This window comes from Cryptomeria japonica, chromosome 10 (genome assembly GCF_030272615.1).
Source record: "Cryptomeria japonica chromosome 10, Sugi_1.0, whole genome shotgun sequence".
NCBI lineage: Eukaryota > Viridiplantae > Streptophyta > Pinopsida > Cupressales > Cupressaceae > Cryptomeria > Cryptomeria japonica.
Window position 1 is genome coordinate 45,444,977 of NC_081414.1, and position 15,623 is coordinate 45,460,599.

The window sequence follows — 15,623 nt, forward strand, 5'->3', positions numbered from 1 at the left end:
AAAATAATAATTTTTTATTAAAAATATTATAATATAAATTATTTAATAAATAAATAAAAAATTAATTTTTTATAAAAAAAATTTTAATTTATAAAGCATTTTTCTTATACTTTAATTTGTATAGTCTTCAATTTTTATTTTATTTTATTTACATTATTATAATATAATTTATATTATAAATAGATTCATAATAACATATAATTAAAATAATGTTTTATAAAAACATATTAAAATAGAAATAAATAATATAATGTTCTTTATTATTATTTATACGAAACAATTATGTTTTCAATTATAGCTAAGAGTTCAATTAGGTTAACTTAAAATTAAATTGTAAGTTAATTGAAAATAATAATATTCTATGAGTTATAATATATTACTTTATATCTAATAACTCTAAATGGACGTAAATAATACTCCAACAATATGTCAAAACATATACAAATTTTAATTACTATAAAACTAATTATACAATATTATTTATTTGTTTTTAAATTTGTTTACTACTTAAAATTAAATTGTATGTTAATTGAAAATAAGAATATTCTATGAGTTATAATATATTACTTTATATATAATAACTCTAAATGGATGTAAATAATACTCCAACAATATGTCAAAACATATACAAATTTTAATTATTATTTAACTAATTGTCTTGATATCTTTACATTTGATGTGCGCTTAATTTTTTCATCAACATTTCAAATCATGTTCCATGAACCATCCAATAAACTTGAAAAGAGAAATCATGCTCTTACTCTAAAAATTTCATACATTTAACATCTAATTTTTACTTTTGATATCCGACTTATCCCTTGAACCTCCTACAGATACTAGTTTAATATCTTTCTGACTCTCCCCTTGTGAACATCTCCCCCCTCTTCTACCATTGTCAGGAACATAACGTGTAAGTTAATTGAAAATAAGAATATTCTATGAGTTATAATATATTACTTTATATCTAATAACTCTAAATGGATGTAAATAATACTCCAACAATATTGCAAAACGTATACAAATTTTAATTATTATTTAGCTAATTGTCTTGATATCTTTACATTTGATGTGCACTTAATTTTTTCATCAACATTTCAAATCATGTTCCATGAACCATCCAATAAACTTGAAAAGAGAAATCATGCTCTTACTCTAAAAATTTCATACATTTAACATCTAATTTTTACTTTTGATATCCAACTTATTCCTTGAACCTCCTATAGATACTAGTTTAATATCTTTCTGAGTCTCCCCTTGTGAACATCTCCCCCCCTCTTCTACCATTGTCAGGAACATAATGCGTCCCCCTTGTTTATATCAGGCAAATTAAAGAGACATGTGGTTGCAAGTTTAATATTTAACTGCATTGAGATCTGATAAAATATTTGACGTCAAAGGTTAGAGGAGAGATTTAATGATTTTTGCCGAAGCTTTTATTGGGCGGAAAGGTTATTGCAGACGCAGGGGAGCACTATTATGCAGCGCAGGTGTTGAGTATTTTCTGAAGCAATAATCTGAGCGAGGCTAATATTTTGCTTATTACCAATCACAAGAAAGGAAGACTGTTGTGAGCTGAGAGACGAGAGTATTGGAGCAGAGTTGGAAGCTCTGAATCCTTGTGGAGGCATAATTGTTTTCTACAACAGGTGCGATCATTGTCTAGAAGCTGCGGGAATATGTTGTCAAGCTGATTTTCTGAAGTGCCTCCAATACTGAAGTAGATACACATATTGTAAGGCCCAAAGAATTATATAGAAGGGGAAGTTGCCTATCGGATGTTAGCCTGTACCAGAAGGGTGTTTGGTATGTTCTATACTGCTAAGAATTCTTTGGCTTGTGAAGGAAGTTGTTCAATATAAAATATTGGTATGAGATTGTAGAGTTGTAATTATTGTGTTATGAATTTTTGATTCTGCAACAATTTAATACACAAGCTCTAAATCATATATGCAAGATCTGTAGCAAACTTCACAACAGAATTGAATCTATTAAAGCCAAATTTAGAATTGAATACATTTATCTGTGCTATCTGTGGAAACTATTGTTATTTTGCTATTTATCCCATTTAGGGACATTTCATTTTGAGTAGGCACAAGCACTAGATAGAAGTATTCAAATGATACAAACAAGCACAACACTTTGAAGAGCTTAAAAAGACCTTTCCCCTTCTAAAAACAGGGTCAAATGAAATGTGGTTTGACAAACTAATGCTTTGCCAAAGTTTGGAAAAATTGGGAGTGTGCAATAATAAGTTAATAACCCTAAATGAAACATCCAAAATTTCACTAGAAAATAACTAATCCATTTGGAACTCTTAAGTGTACAGTCAGCTTCTACAACCTGATTCATGTGTCATCTTCCACGAATGGGCCTTGAAGTTGTTTTAGCATAAGGGGCTAGTTTCAATAGGAACATTAAGTGACCAAGTTAGCCAACTTGACTAACTGCCCCAGTTTTGGATCATTGCACATAATCACTCTATGTTGCTGCAAAAATTTAAGGCTTAGCCACTAGGTGAATGCCAATCCTCTCTTCACATGTTTTCTACTGCTCTTCCTTGCGTGTGCACTTAACTGCTTTGGTGCCTCAATTGGTAGCAAACATGTTGTTATAACCTCTCCAGTAGGTCACTAAATAAATCAAATAATTACATAACTCATAACTGCCTCAATCGATAGCAAACATGCTGTTATAGCCTCTCCAAACATGCACAATTCTTAAAAATGGCCTACTCATCTGAGTCCGTTGTCTTTGACTGCCTACACATCCCACCGGGTGAGTCATGCTCATGAATTTCTCGCAGAGGATTGTCTACTTCTGTCAACAACACATCGACGATTCAAATTTATCAACCTCGTTCAAATTCAATACCCGATCAACACGGACATTATCTAAGTAACTATAGTTCTTCACTATTCTAAACATTTGAATTTCAGGCCATCGCCTTTCAATAAGAATCTCTACTGATTCGGGTAGGCATAATCTATACTGAAACCAATAACGAAGTGCCCAACTTATTGGCACTCTAGTTTCATTTCCTGGTCTTCATGGCGGTCGCGTCTGCTAGAATGAACGAACTAAATTGCCGCTTGACTGTGAACCTGAGATACATTGGAGGCCTCATATTTATACCTCCTTTGAACAAGCAAATCATTTATTTCAAATTTGTAGATATGCAGCTCTTCTTGGTTAATTTTATTCCCACATAGCACTTTAATGGCTGTCACCCACAAAATAGTAGTAATACAAAATCCATAGCCCTTACAGTTCCTCATGATGTACCATACATACCTATGGTGTAATTCGCTTAATTTATTTTAGTTATTCAAAGCAACCTACCATTGTAACAGCAATAAACAATTTTAACCTCATTTGTTACATTATAAAATCAACATGTAAATCGATCCAAACTTAATTTGATGAAATTCAAACATATAAATTGATGCAGGAGCATCCCTGGTTCATAGCAATCTTGCATCAACCAAAAACATTTTCTTCCTGTTTTGTTTTTTGTTTGCAGTTTCAACTTTTCTTTCTGTGTGTCCCAGTTTTGGCTCACTGGATCCTGTGGAGTTGGATTCTACTTGAAGACTTGATCATTTTTCTTATTTCTAGACCGCATCGCATTTGGATCATTTTCTGGCAAGATATCACTATCAGTTTCCTTTACAGTTTCCTATTACCGGTTGACGGTTCTTGTTACCAGTTGCCTGGACCTATTTTGGTGATCTACTGGAACCCCTTCCGGAGCTTGCGGAGCCTTGGGCGTTGATTCCGATGTTCCTTGGCATGTGGCCAACCTTTTCTGACAATCTACACTTCATCCTTTGGATTTTCCTGAGGAATCTCTTGGCGGAGGCCGACCTTGTTAATTTTACACGTTAGGTCTTGTTCTTCGGGTTTTGATCCCCTTTTGGGCCGACTGGATCCTTTGGATCGTATATATAATTATAATTGCGCATTAGAATGTAAGAAATCAAAGAATCAAGTAGCGAGACTGTGCATAGAAAATAGATCTTAAGATTCAAGGTCCCCATTGTGACCTATTCTGTATGTTCTACTAGGCCTGTGAGCTGGTTATGCTGTAACCCGGTTGTTACCAGTTGGTTGTAATCAATTTTCATGAAATAAAACAATCTGTTCTGCATTGCTTCCATCATATCTTTGTGTTTCTGTTGTGTTACTCTTGCTGACCGGTCTAGATTGATGTCTTTGAGGTCCCTCCTCACCGGTGACTGCTTCATAAATGTTATTGTAAACCAAAAAACACACATTTGCATTCCCACCATAGATATTCTAGTCATATGCCTTATACATATATATGTGCATTTATACATAAAGGTCCTTTATGAAGTAAGAATCTTGAACTAACAACCTAGGATTTATATCTACCTAAGTTCCATGCTACTGAATTTAGATTGAAATGCTTCTATGATCTTGCAAGGACACATTGGAAGCATAAGACAAGGTGCGATTCCAATATATGTTTTTTGATATCTACACACAAAACGCAATCATCTAGGAGAGTATGCATTGTCCTTTATACTTCAAATGTTTTTTATTAGCAACCAAGATTTTATGTCCTTATATTAGGATTGTATAGAAATGAAAATATGTAGGTTGTTGATTACTTGGATTGTATAGAAATGATAGTATGGAGGTAGTTTATTTAATACTGTTACAGTTGGTTATGCTTCGTTGGCATTAGGCAGTAATGTAACTTTTTATGTTAGGTTGTTGATAGTTGTATAACCAATAAAATATGTATCATCATTTAAAAAGTAAGTCTATTTGAGGAATGTATGTTGATTTTGGGCCTTCCAGTACTTAGAAATTGTAAAGATACTACCTATACCAAAACATATGCTTATTTGGCATCTCTTGTGTTCATTGTTACTACTGTTGGTATTTATATTGCTGCAATCCAGTAGTGTATAATCAGTAGCAAACATTCTGGCATTCTTGCCTTCATAAATCCGGGTCATCAAATAGTGGGTTAAAGAAAACTTTAGTCAATACCTAGTGACAAAGACATTAAAAGGATGACAAAATAAACAGACCGGCTAATCGACGAAGTGGTTGATGCAAACAATGACGCAAGAACAATCTTGCAAGGAACTTTAGATATTTGTGGGACCTCTTTGTATGAGAGCACATTCATGAAGAAGCTGAAAAAATTCAAGTCCCACAATATAGAATTTGGAACAATTTGGTGGTAACCAAAGCCATTGTGATATAGTACTCGATCACCTACCCTAACTCCTTGCCTAACATTATATTATATTAGAAGATCTTCATGCTCAATGAGACGTTAAGCACAATGACAACAAATCCTACAATGCCACACAGAAAAGGGGTTGTTGGAGGAAGAAGAAAGACTAGACGATTGATTTTGACTTGAGAAAATTAAATGTCATTGTTCCTAAAGAAAGGCATGACATGACAAGAGACAAATTGGTGAGGGGGTGTACCAAACTATTTGATGGTCTATCTAATTATTTGAACACCAAGAAAGAAGACTAGGTCTTGTTGTGACCTAATCACACATCACTCCATCCCAGATAGGGACCCCCTAGCTTGTAGGCCCTTTTGGTCGTTTGGTCTTGGTTTTTTTGTGTGTGTTGGTAGCAATCTCTTCACTTTGCGGATGTTCGGAGGTCAGTTAGATTTAATCTGCTTCTTTGTCGGGTGAATTTTATGAAGTCTAGGGCCCGTTTTGTCCTTTTTTAGGGTTTTTGCCTTTTGTCTTAGATTTTAGGGGTTCCTGTTAGGGTTTCGGGAAAACTAAGCATACGACTGGAATCAAGATCCTTCAAGGGACCTCCCAGTAAAATTTGAGCCCAAACGGAGCATCTTTCTATTTTTAGAAAGTCCCTATTTTTTAGGGATTTTTTGAGTCCCGGAATGATGTCATTTTGCCAAAAATAAAACTTACTATTTTTAGTAAGTTTCTATTTATAGTAAGTCATTCCCGCACCATGTCTAGGGATCTAATGCTGACACCTTGAAGGTTTCTATTTTTGGAAAGTCATTACTGGCAAGGTCAGTCAGACAAGGCGATGAGGATCATATGTTTGTAGACATTTCTAATTCCAGAAAGTCAGACAGTAGACAAAGAGAGCCAGATGTGGGTCAAGTGTTGGAAATCCATTCCTAAAATGGAAAGCTCGGGAAAACACTTCAAAGTCACAGGAGGTCAAAATATTCTAAGTCTGGGAGATTAAATGATGAAAAATCCATGAATCCATGGCCAAAGCAAAAATCCTCCCAAATGTGGAGTCAGGCGCCAGAATGGGATTCCCATGGACAGAAGGAAAATCCATGAATCCATGGCCAAAGCAAAAATCCGCCCAAATGTGGAGTCAGGCGCCAAAATGGGATTCCCATGGATAGAAGGAAAATTTGTGAATCCTTGGCCAGAGCAAAATTGCACCCAAGTCTGTAGCCAGGCGCCAATATGAAGAAGGCAAGGATAGAGGGAAAAATCCATGAATCCTTGGCATTAGCAAAATTCTGCCCAAGTCTGCAATCAGACGCCAAAATGAAGAAGGCAAGGACAAAGAGAAAAATCCATGAATCCTTGGCATTAGCAAAATTCCACCCAAGTCTGCAGTCAGGCGCCAAAATGAAGAAGGCAAGGACAGAGGGAAAAATCCACGAATCCCTAGCATTAGCAAAATTTTGCCCAAGTCTGCAGTCAAGCGCCAAAATGAAGAAGGCAAGGACAGAGGGAAAAATCCATGAATCCCTGGCATTAGCAAAATTCCGCCCAAGTCTGCAGTCAGGCGCCAAAATGAAGAAGGCAAGGACAGAGGGAAAAATTCACGAATCCCTGGCATTAGCAAAATTCCACCCAAGCTAAAAGTTGAAATTTTGCCTAAGGCATGGAATCCAAGGAGTCAAGGAGGAATAAAAAGCAAAATTCCCCTCGGGCGAATTTTCGAATTTGCTATTTTTAGACACCAAACTCGACGAAGTATGGAAAATTTTATAGATTCGGAATCGGGATGAAATTCCCCATCCAATGAACCTAACTCCTAAATTTTAGGAAGATCCCTAAAAAATAGGGATGTTGAGAAGCGACGTGAAAATTCCTTCGAAAGCAGAAGGCGACAAATTAGAATGGAATCGAGCAAATCCCGAGAAACTCCTTCGAATTCCCTCCAAAATTGGAAAGAATGAAAATCAACGAGTTGGCAAAGAGAATCTTCCAAGTATGACGCATGACTTGGAGCATTTAAGGAAAATTCTAAATTTGAACTCATTTGCATGGGAAGTTGCCTTTGCATGGTGTAGTGATTGGAGAAAGTATGACGCATCATGAATGCAATTGCTAAATCAATGCCTCTTAAGAATTCTATATAAGTTTGGAAAGGCATTTCATTTCTCACGTGCAAGATTCAGGAAAGAAGTGGAAGAGTGAAGAATAAGTCATACTTAGTCTTTTTTTTCATCATTTTCGAGGTGCTCCCAGATGGCGGAATCAAGCAAGGTAGCTACTATCTCCAGGCAGGCACTGATCAAGGCGGAGATGAAGAGTTCTCTTCCTCATTCTCGGTTGAATTCAAGATGGGATGAAATCAATGATACTAATTTAGGCACATTCAACTTGGCTGCATTCAAGACCTGAATGTTCAGAACAATAGGGCACAATCCATCCCCGACAGCTGTCAAAATTGTGAAAAGTGGAATTGTTGCGGTAGCTGGTTTTCCTCCTGCTATTCAGTGCCCCGACCTGGTCTTGGAATGTGCAACACATTACAATCTAGAGCGAAAAACAATCTCAATGCCAGATGGCAAGCTGCTGGCAACATTGACTCTGGAGTCAATTGGTGAGGCTTTCGAAATACCTTCACATTATTCCATGACGTACAAGACCAGCAGCGGAGCTCAGGCGGTATATGAAGTAGGCCCTGCCAGGTGTGCTGATTTGATCAATAAGCAGTGGTTGCTGAAGCCTAGAGTGCATGCTTCCAAGATGCCAAAACTCTCACAATCTTCAAGTTCAAGCATGAGTATGTAGACCTGATAAAGATGCTAAGCAGAGTAATGGGATGCCCACATTTGGTGAACTTTGAGGCCTGGATGTTCTTCTACATAGGCGAGATCATGAATTCAAATATGCTGATCGACTGGGCTAGATTGATCAGTCACTACTTGCATGAACAATTGAAGAACCTAAAAGAGAAAAGGTCCCAGTCCTTTTTCATGAGCTCCTACCTGTTCTATATGCTTGCACGAAGGGGAGGATTCGATGGGCTACCAGCAAGAGGAATCATGGGTTGCGAGCCAGCTCAGTTAAAAGTGCATGAGTGTTATCCCCAACTGCATCTCTCCAATGTTAGTTCTTACAAGCTGGCGAATGACACCTTCACCATGTACTTGACATGGCTTATGCAGAATAAGTTGCACGTGAGGTTGTCACCACAAGCAAGTGCCTTGGTCTAGAGGTATGGAGCTGCGTTCTTGCAATTTCCTAAATTCACCTACATCAGGACGCAGGGATTCTCCTTCTAGTCATACAAATTGCCCAGATATCCGTCATACAAGCTTGTATTGTTTGAGCTCATGAGGCAGTTAACTACCTATGATCAGCTGCAGAAGAAGAAGAAGAAGAAGAAGAAGAAGAAGAAGAAACAAACAATTGAATTTCCAACTGTCTTGGGAGACTTCATGGAGATATGCCCAGGTTTGAAAGCCGCTGAAAGTGTAGCAGGGGAATTGGCATTCTATCGCCTGCCATTTTATACATCCAAGACCCAATATGATCCTTACAGCCAGATTAGGAAGGTTGCCGACATCAAATTCATACACAGGTTTCACTTGGAGGATTACTAGGCAAGTGCTGAGGATGACCTTGAGGTCCGAAGAAGAATGCATTCCAGATTGCCCCTCGACACCATCAGAATAAGTGAAATTTATCAGGTGCTAGATCAAGTGAAGGAAGATTCAGATTTGACACAACCTAAATTCGAGAAAATAAAGGATCAACCTATCCAGTTGCCAAATTGGTCAGAGCTTGAGGTAGAAGATTTGAATATCTTAACTAGACCAGTGCTGAAATTCACTAAGCACTGGATTGACAAGAAGGTAAGAAAGTTGGTGGAAGAAAATGTCCATCTAACATACCAACTAATGGGAAGTCTGGATTCCCACAGTGAGACAACTGAAAGCTCTTCACAGGTTTAGGCAGGAAGGGAAGACCAAATGGATAAAGGGAAAATTACCCCAAAGAGGCCAAGGGCAACAAAGAAGAAGGATATCTAGCAGTAAATCCCACATGAGGTTCAATAGGAAGCCCAACAAGAGGAACCTCCACAAAAGATAGCAAGGATAGAAAGGGAGCATTCACTAGTTAGTTCCTCGAGCATACGGGAAGTGGAGATGTTTCCACATTCCATAGGTCCACTTCCAGGGAACATTCCATCACCCGATATACTCGACATCAATGCTTCACAGGGACACCGTCGACCGAGAAGTTAGAGGCAAGAAAGTCCCCCGCACCAGGAAGAAGCTCGCCAGGACAACTTCGTGGAGGCTATCCTTGGTGAAATGGAGGAAGAATCTCAGGAACAGGAGCGTGTGGAAGATCATAGCCATTCCATCCCCGCTCCAGACTGGTTGATAAGCAGGCTGGGGAATGAAGTAGAAGGAGGAACCAATCCTGCTCAGGAGTTAGAAGAATTATTGAAGATGATGGATCGGCCAGCAGAAAGAAAGGCTCCTCGGAAGTTTTCCAAGGTGGTTAGGGAAGAATCTGGATCCTGGACCTTGCACATTGCTGAACCTGCAGTGGATAAAGATAGGAGTGAGATTAGGCAGGAGGATTACGTCATCAGATAAGTTGATCTTGGCCATGCTTCCATAGGTCAAGTAGTGGGAGACTTTAAAGATTCCTCCTTAGCCATAAAGGAGAAGTTGCTGAAATCAAAGGCAAAATGTAAGCGGCTGAGGGAAGAAAATAGAGTCCTATGTGAATACGTCAGGAGTTTCAAAAGACCCCTCAGGGAAGCAGGGCCTTCATTAACTCCTCCTCCCTCCCTTCCCAAGGAAGTGGTTGATGATGCAGAACTTATTAGAGCAATGGTGCAAAATTCTCGGGAATGGGTAGAGGATGTTTATGCTGAGGCAAGAAAATTCATTGAAGATCTAGCTCAACTTCATTCGAAGTTCGTGGCCCTCCTAAACAGATTAGAGATAGTAGAAGGACTATGGGAGGATGTAGACGTTTACCAAGACCTAACCATTTTGCGGCTCAGGGCTCTGACGAAGACTCCAAGGCAAACTCTGGTGGATGGGAAAGTGATCCAAGAAAATGAAGCTTATGACTTTCCCCGATGGTTCTACGCCATCTATTTAGGAAAGAACACCTTTGACAAAGTCAGCATTGACTCTGTCACCTTGAAGGAGTCTATCAGAGGGATACATGAAGAAATCCTTAGTGCAATGGAAGCTTTGTTTGCGAGGAAACTCAGTGACAGAGGAATAACGGTGAACTCCCTGAAATCCCAGTTGCACGACTTCTTCTTCGTAGGTTCATTCCCTAAGGAACCTTTTGCAAATGTTTCTTCATTCTCCGGTATAATGAAGAAGACGTAGGAAGTCATGATAGAGTGGGAAAGCTTCTTTTCCAAGGGCGAAGAAGAAATCGCCTTGATGGAGTTTAACATTGAAAATGTACCAAGTGTCTCCATTGGAGAACTGGAAGCTGTCGTCGGCAGATTCATGGCATACGCCATAAGTGAACGAGATAATGGTTGTCCATTTTTGGACGAAAGTCTTTTGGTTGAATAGTAGTGGCGTACTTATTGCTGAAGGAATATTGACTAGGTGTGGGTCCAATCAATGCATGTCACCATCAAATAAGGAATCTTCTTGCATGTCGCCTTCTCATTATGGTTCTATGACAGATTCTTCGTGCATGTCGCCGTCACTTGGAGAATGATGGGCATTTGTGAGGGTGGCGGTTATATTTTGGGCATAATCAACATCATGGGGCACATTTAATGTGCTAGTGGGCGCTATTTTAGGCTCTTTTAAATTAATTGTACATGGGCATAATGGGTTATTAATTGCTGATTCCCACCTTGTTGCACCTTGAGTGGGAATCTTTAGGGCAAACCCTAATTAGGGTTTTGCATGTAATCATGGCTTGAGGCCTATATAAGGAGGTGACCCCTTCATTTGTAGAGAAGGAGAGACTACCGTCAGAGATTGTTGCTAAGAGTTTTTTGAAGCAAACACTTAATACATTATTCCATTGTTGGTGTGTTCTTGTGTTGTTTTGGAGCTCACATGGTCTCATTCTCTTCATAGATTAGATTTGCTTTCATGTTGTTAGACGAACTGGATTTGATAGGATCGCTTGTTGCAAAATTCGTGCTCATACTTTTGGTGTGCAGCTGATTGTTGCATACCGTGCAAAGTTAGCCTGAGCCTCCATTATATGTGTATGTTTAACTTCGATTATCAGAAGAGATTGTTCGATTTGATGGTTTCTCTTGATAATCTGAAAAATCTTTAACACCATTAACTTTAGTGTAACCAAGCTTCAAAAGATTTCATTGTATTGATGGTTTCTCTTGATAAAGCTTCAAATCTTGACAAATCATTGAGAGTGCAAATTTTATATCATCAAAGTAAAATTTTCAAGTTTTTTTAGAAGGGTAGCTATGATTAGAGGAAAAGTTGTAGAATCATCAAAGTCATCCAAAGCTGCTTATCTAGAAGTCTATTTTTAGACTGCACTAAAATAACTTGTTTGTCATCTTTTTCAAAGAAAAGAGCATATTTTGAGATTCTTTTAGGAATCTCTGTTTTTAGCAGGACCCAATGCTATTTTTAGCCTTATGATATTTTAGTGTTCACAATTTATAGTAGGGAGTCAATTATTTGTAGATCATCTATTTTTAGATCTCTTGCCATGTGAGAGATGTGAATATTAAATTATAGTTTGTGTTAATTCAAGCTACAACTTAATTAAAGGTTCCACGATCTTGGTTAGAATTGCTTATAGGATTTTGTAATAAAAATTGCATTTCATGCAATCAATTTTTCAACTTCTTAAGAGTAGAAGTAATAGTTAGCTTTTCTATTTATTTTCATGCAATGGCTTTGCAAACATTATGCATTTAGATTTCTAATGGTAATTGTCAAATATGAATATTGGTGAAATTGTTGTTCATTGAGTACTTGTGATTATTAATTCAAAATTCAATGTTTATTTGTTTAGTAGAATATAGTATGCTTATGTAATGTCCCCACTTTGAAATACAATTTAATGGTAAATAATAAAAATAAAAATATAAAAGAATATAATTAAATTTTAATTAAGTTAATGAATGGTCAAAGACATGAAATGAAAAGTTGTGACTCCCTCAAACATGAGATATAAAAGGGAGAAGAGAACCTCATTGAGGGGGATAATTTTGGGAATCAGAAGTACAGATCTGATTTAAATAAGAAGTGCAGATCGGATTTAAATAAGAAGTGCAGATCGGATTTAAATAAGGAGTGCAGGTTTGATTGTGAAAGGTTGTGTCCCTTTCAAAGGGCAGAAATAATGAAGAGTTGCACTCTTTCAAAGGGTGCTAATGGCAAAAGGGTGTGTCTCTTGCCAAAGGGCATACATGATGAAGAGGTGTGACCTCTCCCTCACATTGAGTGATATAAAGGAAAGGAATCAAAAGCCTCCAGTAATATCACCATCGATCAGATCAGATCAGAAGTGTTATTAAGTTACAGGCAGCGATTATAAGAGCAGAGAATAGCAAGACCTAATCTATCATATGCAACAACAATAATAATAAATACATGCTAATAATAGTCGGCAAATGGTAGACTAAAGGTTGTGACCCTGATATTACAATTATAATACAAAACCATAACTTAATGATGATAATCAAGAAAGGTTGTCAACCATACTCTGATTCGATAACCAACAAGTGACTAGTTAAGGCAGAAGACTTGGAGAAGGGTTGCTACTCTTGGAAAGGGGGGACCTGTTGGTAAGGAACATAAACTTCCACCCAGGTCGAAGGATATATACGTGCAACACTCCAAACATTCCAAGGAGGAAAAAAAGCAAATCAACAAAGGCCTGAATCAGATCAGATTTGATACTAATAATAAATTATTGCATACAACAGATTGATCATATACTGTGATTTTGGTTTCCCTCTTAAGGAGATAAAGGTACTCCCCTCTAACCCTCTCCCTTATTGGTCGAGAATTGTAATTTAGGGCAAACTAGGGCATTTTACAAAAAGGGGACATTACAACTTATCTTATAGGGGGCTTGACTGATAATAATATTGTAAAAAATGACGTCAACTATTTCTTTTTATGCTATGAAGACTTAGTATAGGTGTTTGATCATCACATGACATAATATTGATCCATGCATCTTTTGGTACTTACAATAACCGCCATTTAATTGTGGGCAAAATTGCCGAATCGAGTTAAGTTGCCACTTACAATAATTATCTTTTGGTACTTACAATAAATATCTTAATGATGGTTTTATCAAGGCCACAACTGTTTGAGATCTTTGTGAAGGTTTTGTGTTTGTCATTTGAGAAGTACCCTACAACTACATTCATACCAGGGGAATACAAGGAAAAAGGACCTTAAAATGTGAGACAAGGTACAAAGGGGCTAAAATGGACTCAAAGGCATGTTGGGAGAGATTGAGAGGGTTTGGCTGATGGGATTGCCCTAGGAACTGAGGTCGACTATCACTTTTTATGCTATGAAGGCTTCGTATAGGGCGTTTAATCATCACTGAACTAAAAATATTGACCCATGCATTTTTGGGTACTTGTAGTAACTACCATCTAGAATAGTTAAAAATAAAATACTTAATGTAATTACCCACATTACAAAACATGTCTAATCCCTTTACATCAATGGAAAATTCTCCAAGAAAATATTAAAAAATCTATATTTCAAATTGTTTCACTGCCCATACCCATGACAAAAATAAACTCAATGGTAAATATGAAAGAAAAAGTAGTTTAACATTACATCTTCGTTGATAAAATTATTCTTGAACACTTTGTTGACCTGGGTAGGGTAAGGTAAAGTAAGGTCTCTCCCCTTGGTCCCTTACCTGGGCTCTCTCGATACCTTGTTTCCTTAGCCGAGCCGTGCTGTGCTTGGTGCCTGATCCTGCGGTCTTTCCGGCCCAAATTTCCATATACTCCATACAAATAGGATTTTCCAGCCAGCAACTCTGTTTTTTGAGGAAACTGGTGGCTGTTCATTTGTTCATTTATTCAAACCCTGGAATTACGAAGCCTTATTCCAGACGCCAAGTTACACTGATAGATTTTGCTGAAATGTGTATTATTGACTGAAGACTAGCATTCAAATGTCAGTTTGTCAAGTCTGCCGATAAAATGACGGAATTTAATTCAAGGAAATGTTTGGTATTGGACAAAATCTATCTCTAGGTTGGACCTTTGGTGAGCAAGTTTATATTGTCTGTATAAGTTTATTCAGGCACGGAGCTTTTCACTTAATAAATCCACCACGGGGTTTTATGTACTATTTTGAAGTTTGAATCGGAATTTGGCTTTTTGTTTTGTTTGACAGTAAGTAAAACCATTAAAGTTTGTACTTTGCTTTAAAATTTTCACTGTTTGAACTTGATTTGTTTTTTTTAAATTGGACTGCCAAATTGTAAGCAAACCCTCCAAAAATTAAACCATATATTTGTAGCAGTGGCAAATGACAAAGAATACAACTTCTATTTCACTGTAATTACAAACTATGTTTCTCTTTACGAAGAAAATGGTTTTATATCTATAAAATAGAGAGTTATTAGGATATCTCTCCACCTCTTAAACACAAATTTTAAAAACGAAACAACACCTCCTATTAAGATAGTATTTTATCAATATCTTGGTGCCTTTATCTCATAATTAACTTTTTTATTTTATTTAGATATTTATTTTGTGTGATTATAACTGTGCATTATGCTATGGATAGATTATTTTAATTTATATACTGTACATGTAATTAAAAATGATGAATACACTTGAATAATTGCTAATTAATTAGTGTTTTAATAAGCGTTTATTAGGGCCATAGCAGTTTAAATGTTTCTCTCCTTTAAATATCATGTATTGGAAGGGCACGATCCTTGTTTCTATTTGTTGGTTTACTACTAATTTTCAAACATCGACACTTAAGGTTAGTTAATCAAGAACCTGTGGTTTGTTGTGGTATCTTTTAAATATGTGTAATTTTTGTAATGCAAGAAATATATATTGCAATCTCACATGTTTCTTCTTATGATCAGAGTGACCATTTTCTATATTCAGTCTTGTGTGCACAAGTTATTGAAGGAAAGAAAGAGGAGCAACATGGGAGAGCCAAAGCAGGATGATGATGCAATGCTTATTGAATTTTTATCATCACTTATGGATTACACTCCAACAGTACTTCCTTTCACTTGGCTTCTTTCCAGATTTCTCTTCACAATACAGCATAGCCTATCAATTTCTCATGGAATAAATGTATCTTTCTTTGTAGATCCCAGATGAATTGGCAGAGCACTACCTGACTAGGAGTGGCTTTCAGTGCCCAGATTTAAGAATGTGACTTTCTTTCTCCCTTAA

The 15,623-nt window shown here is 37.0% G+C and overlaps 1 protein-coding gene across 5 annotated transcripts in view; it reads left to right on the top strand.

The window, feature by feature from the left end:
• The first annotated feature begins 1,386 nt into the window (after positions 1–1,386).
• LOC131029430 (transcription initiation factor TFIID subunit 10) overlaps positions 1,387–15,623 on the top strand; it is a 128,383-nt gene continuing 114,146 nt past the window's right edge. The window contains exons 1-3 of one of the 5 annotated variants that reach the window (XM_057959924.2): positions 1,387–1,803; positions 15,305–15,443; positions 15,538–15,602. In XM_057959924.2, coding sequence (XP_057815907.1) covers positions 15,369–15,443; positions 15,538–15,602 — 140 coding nt within the window. In that variant the 5' untranslated portion in view covers positions 1,387–1,803; positions 15,305–15,368. Of the gene's footprint in view, positions 1,804–13,438; positions 13,460–14,045; positions 14,595–15,304; positions 15,444–15,537; positions 15,603–15,623 lie in introns of those variants that run through there. The other 4 variants (XM_059213168.1, XM_057959906.2, XM_057959915.2 and 1 more) reach the window with 4 other exon arrangements.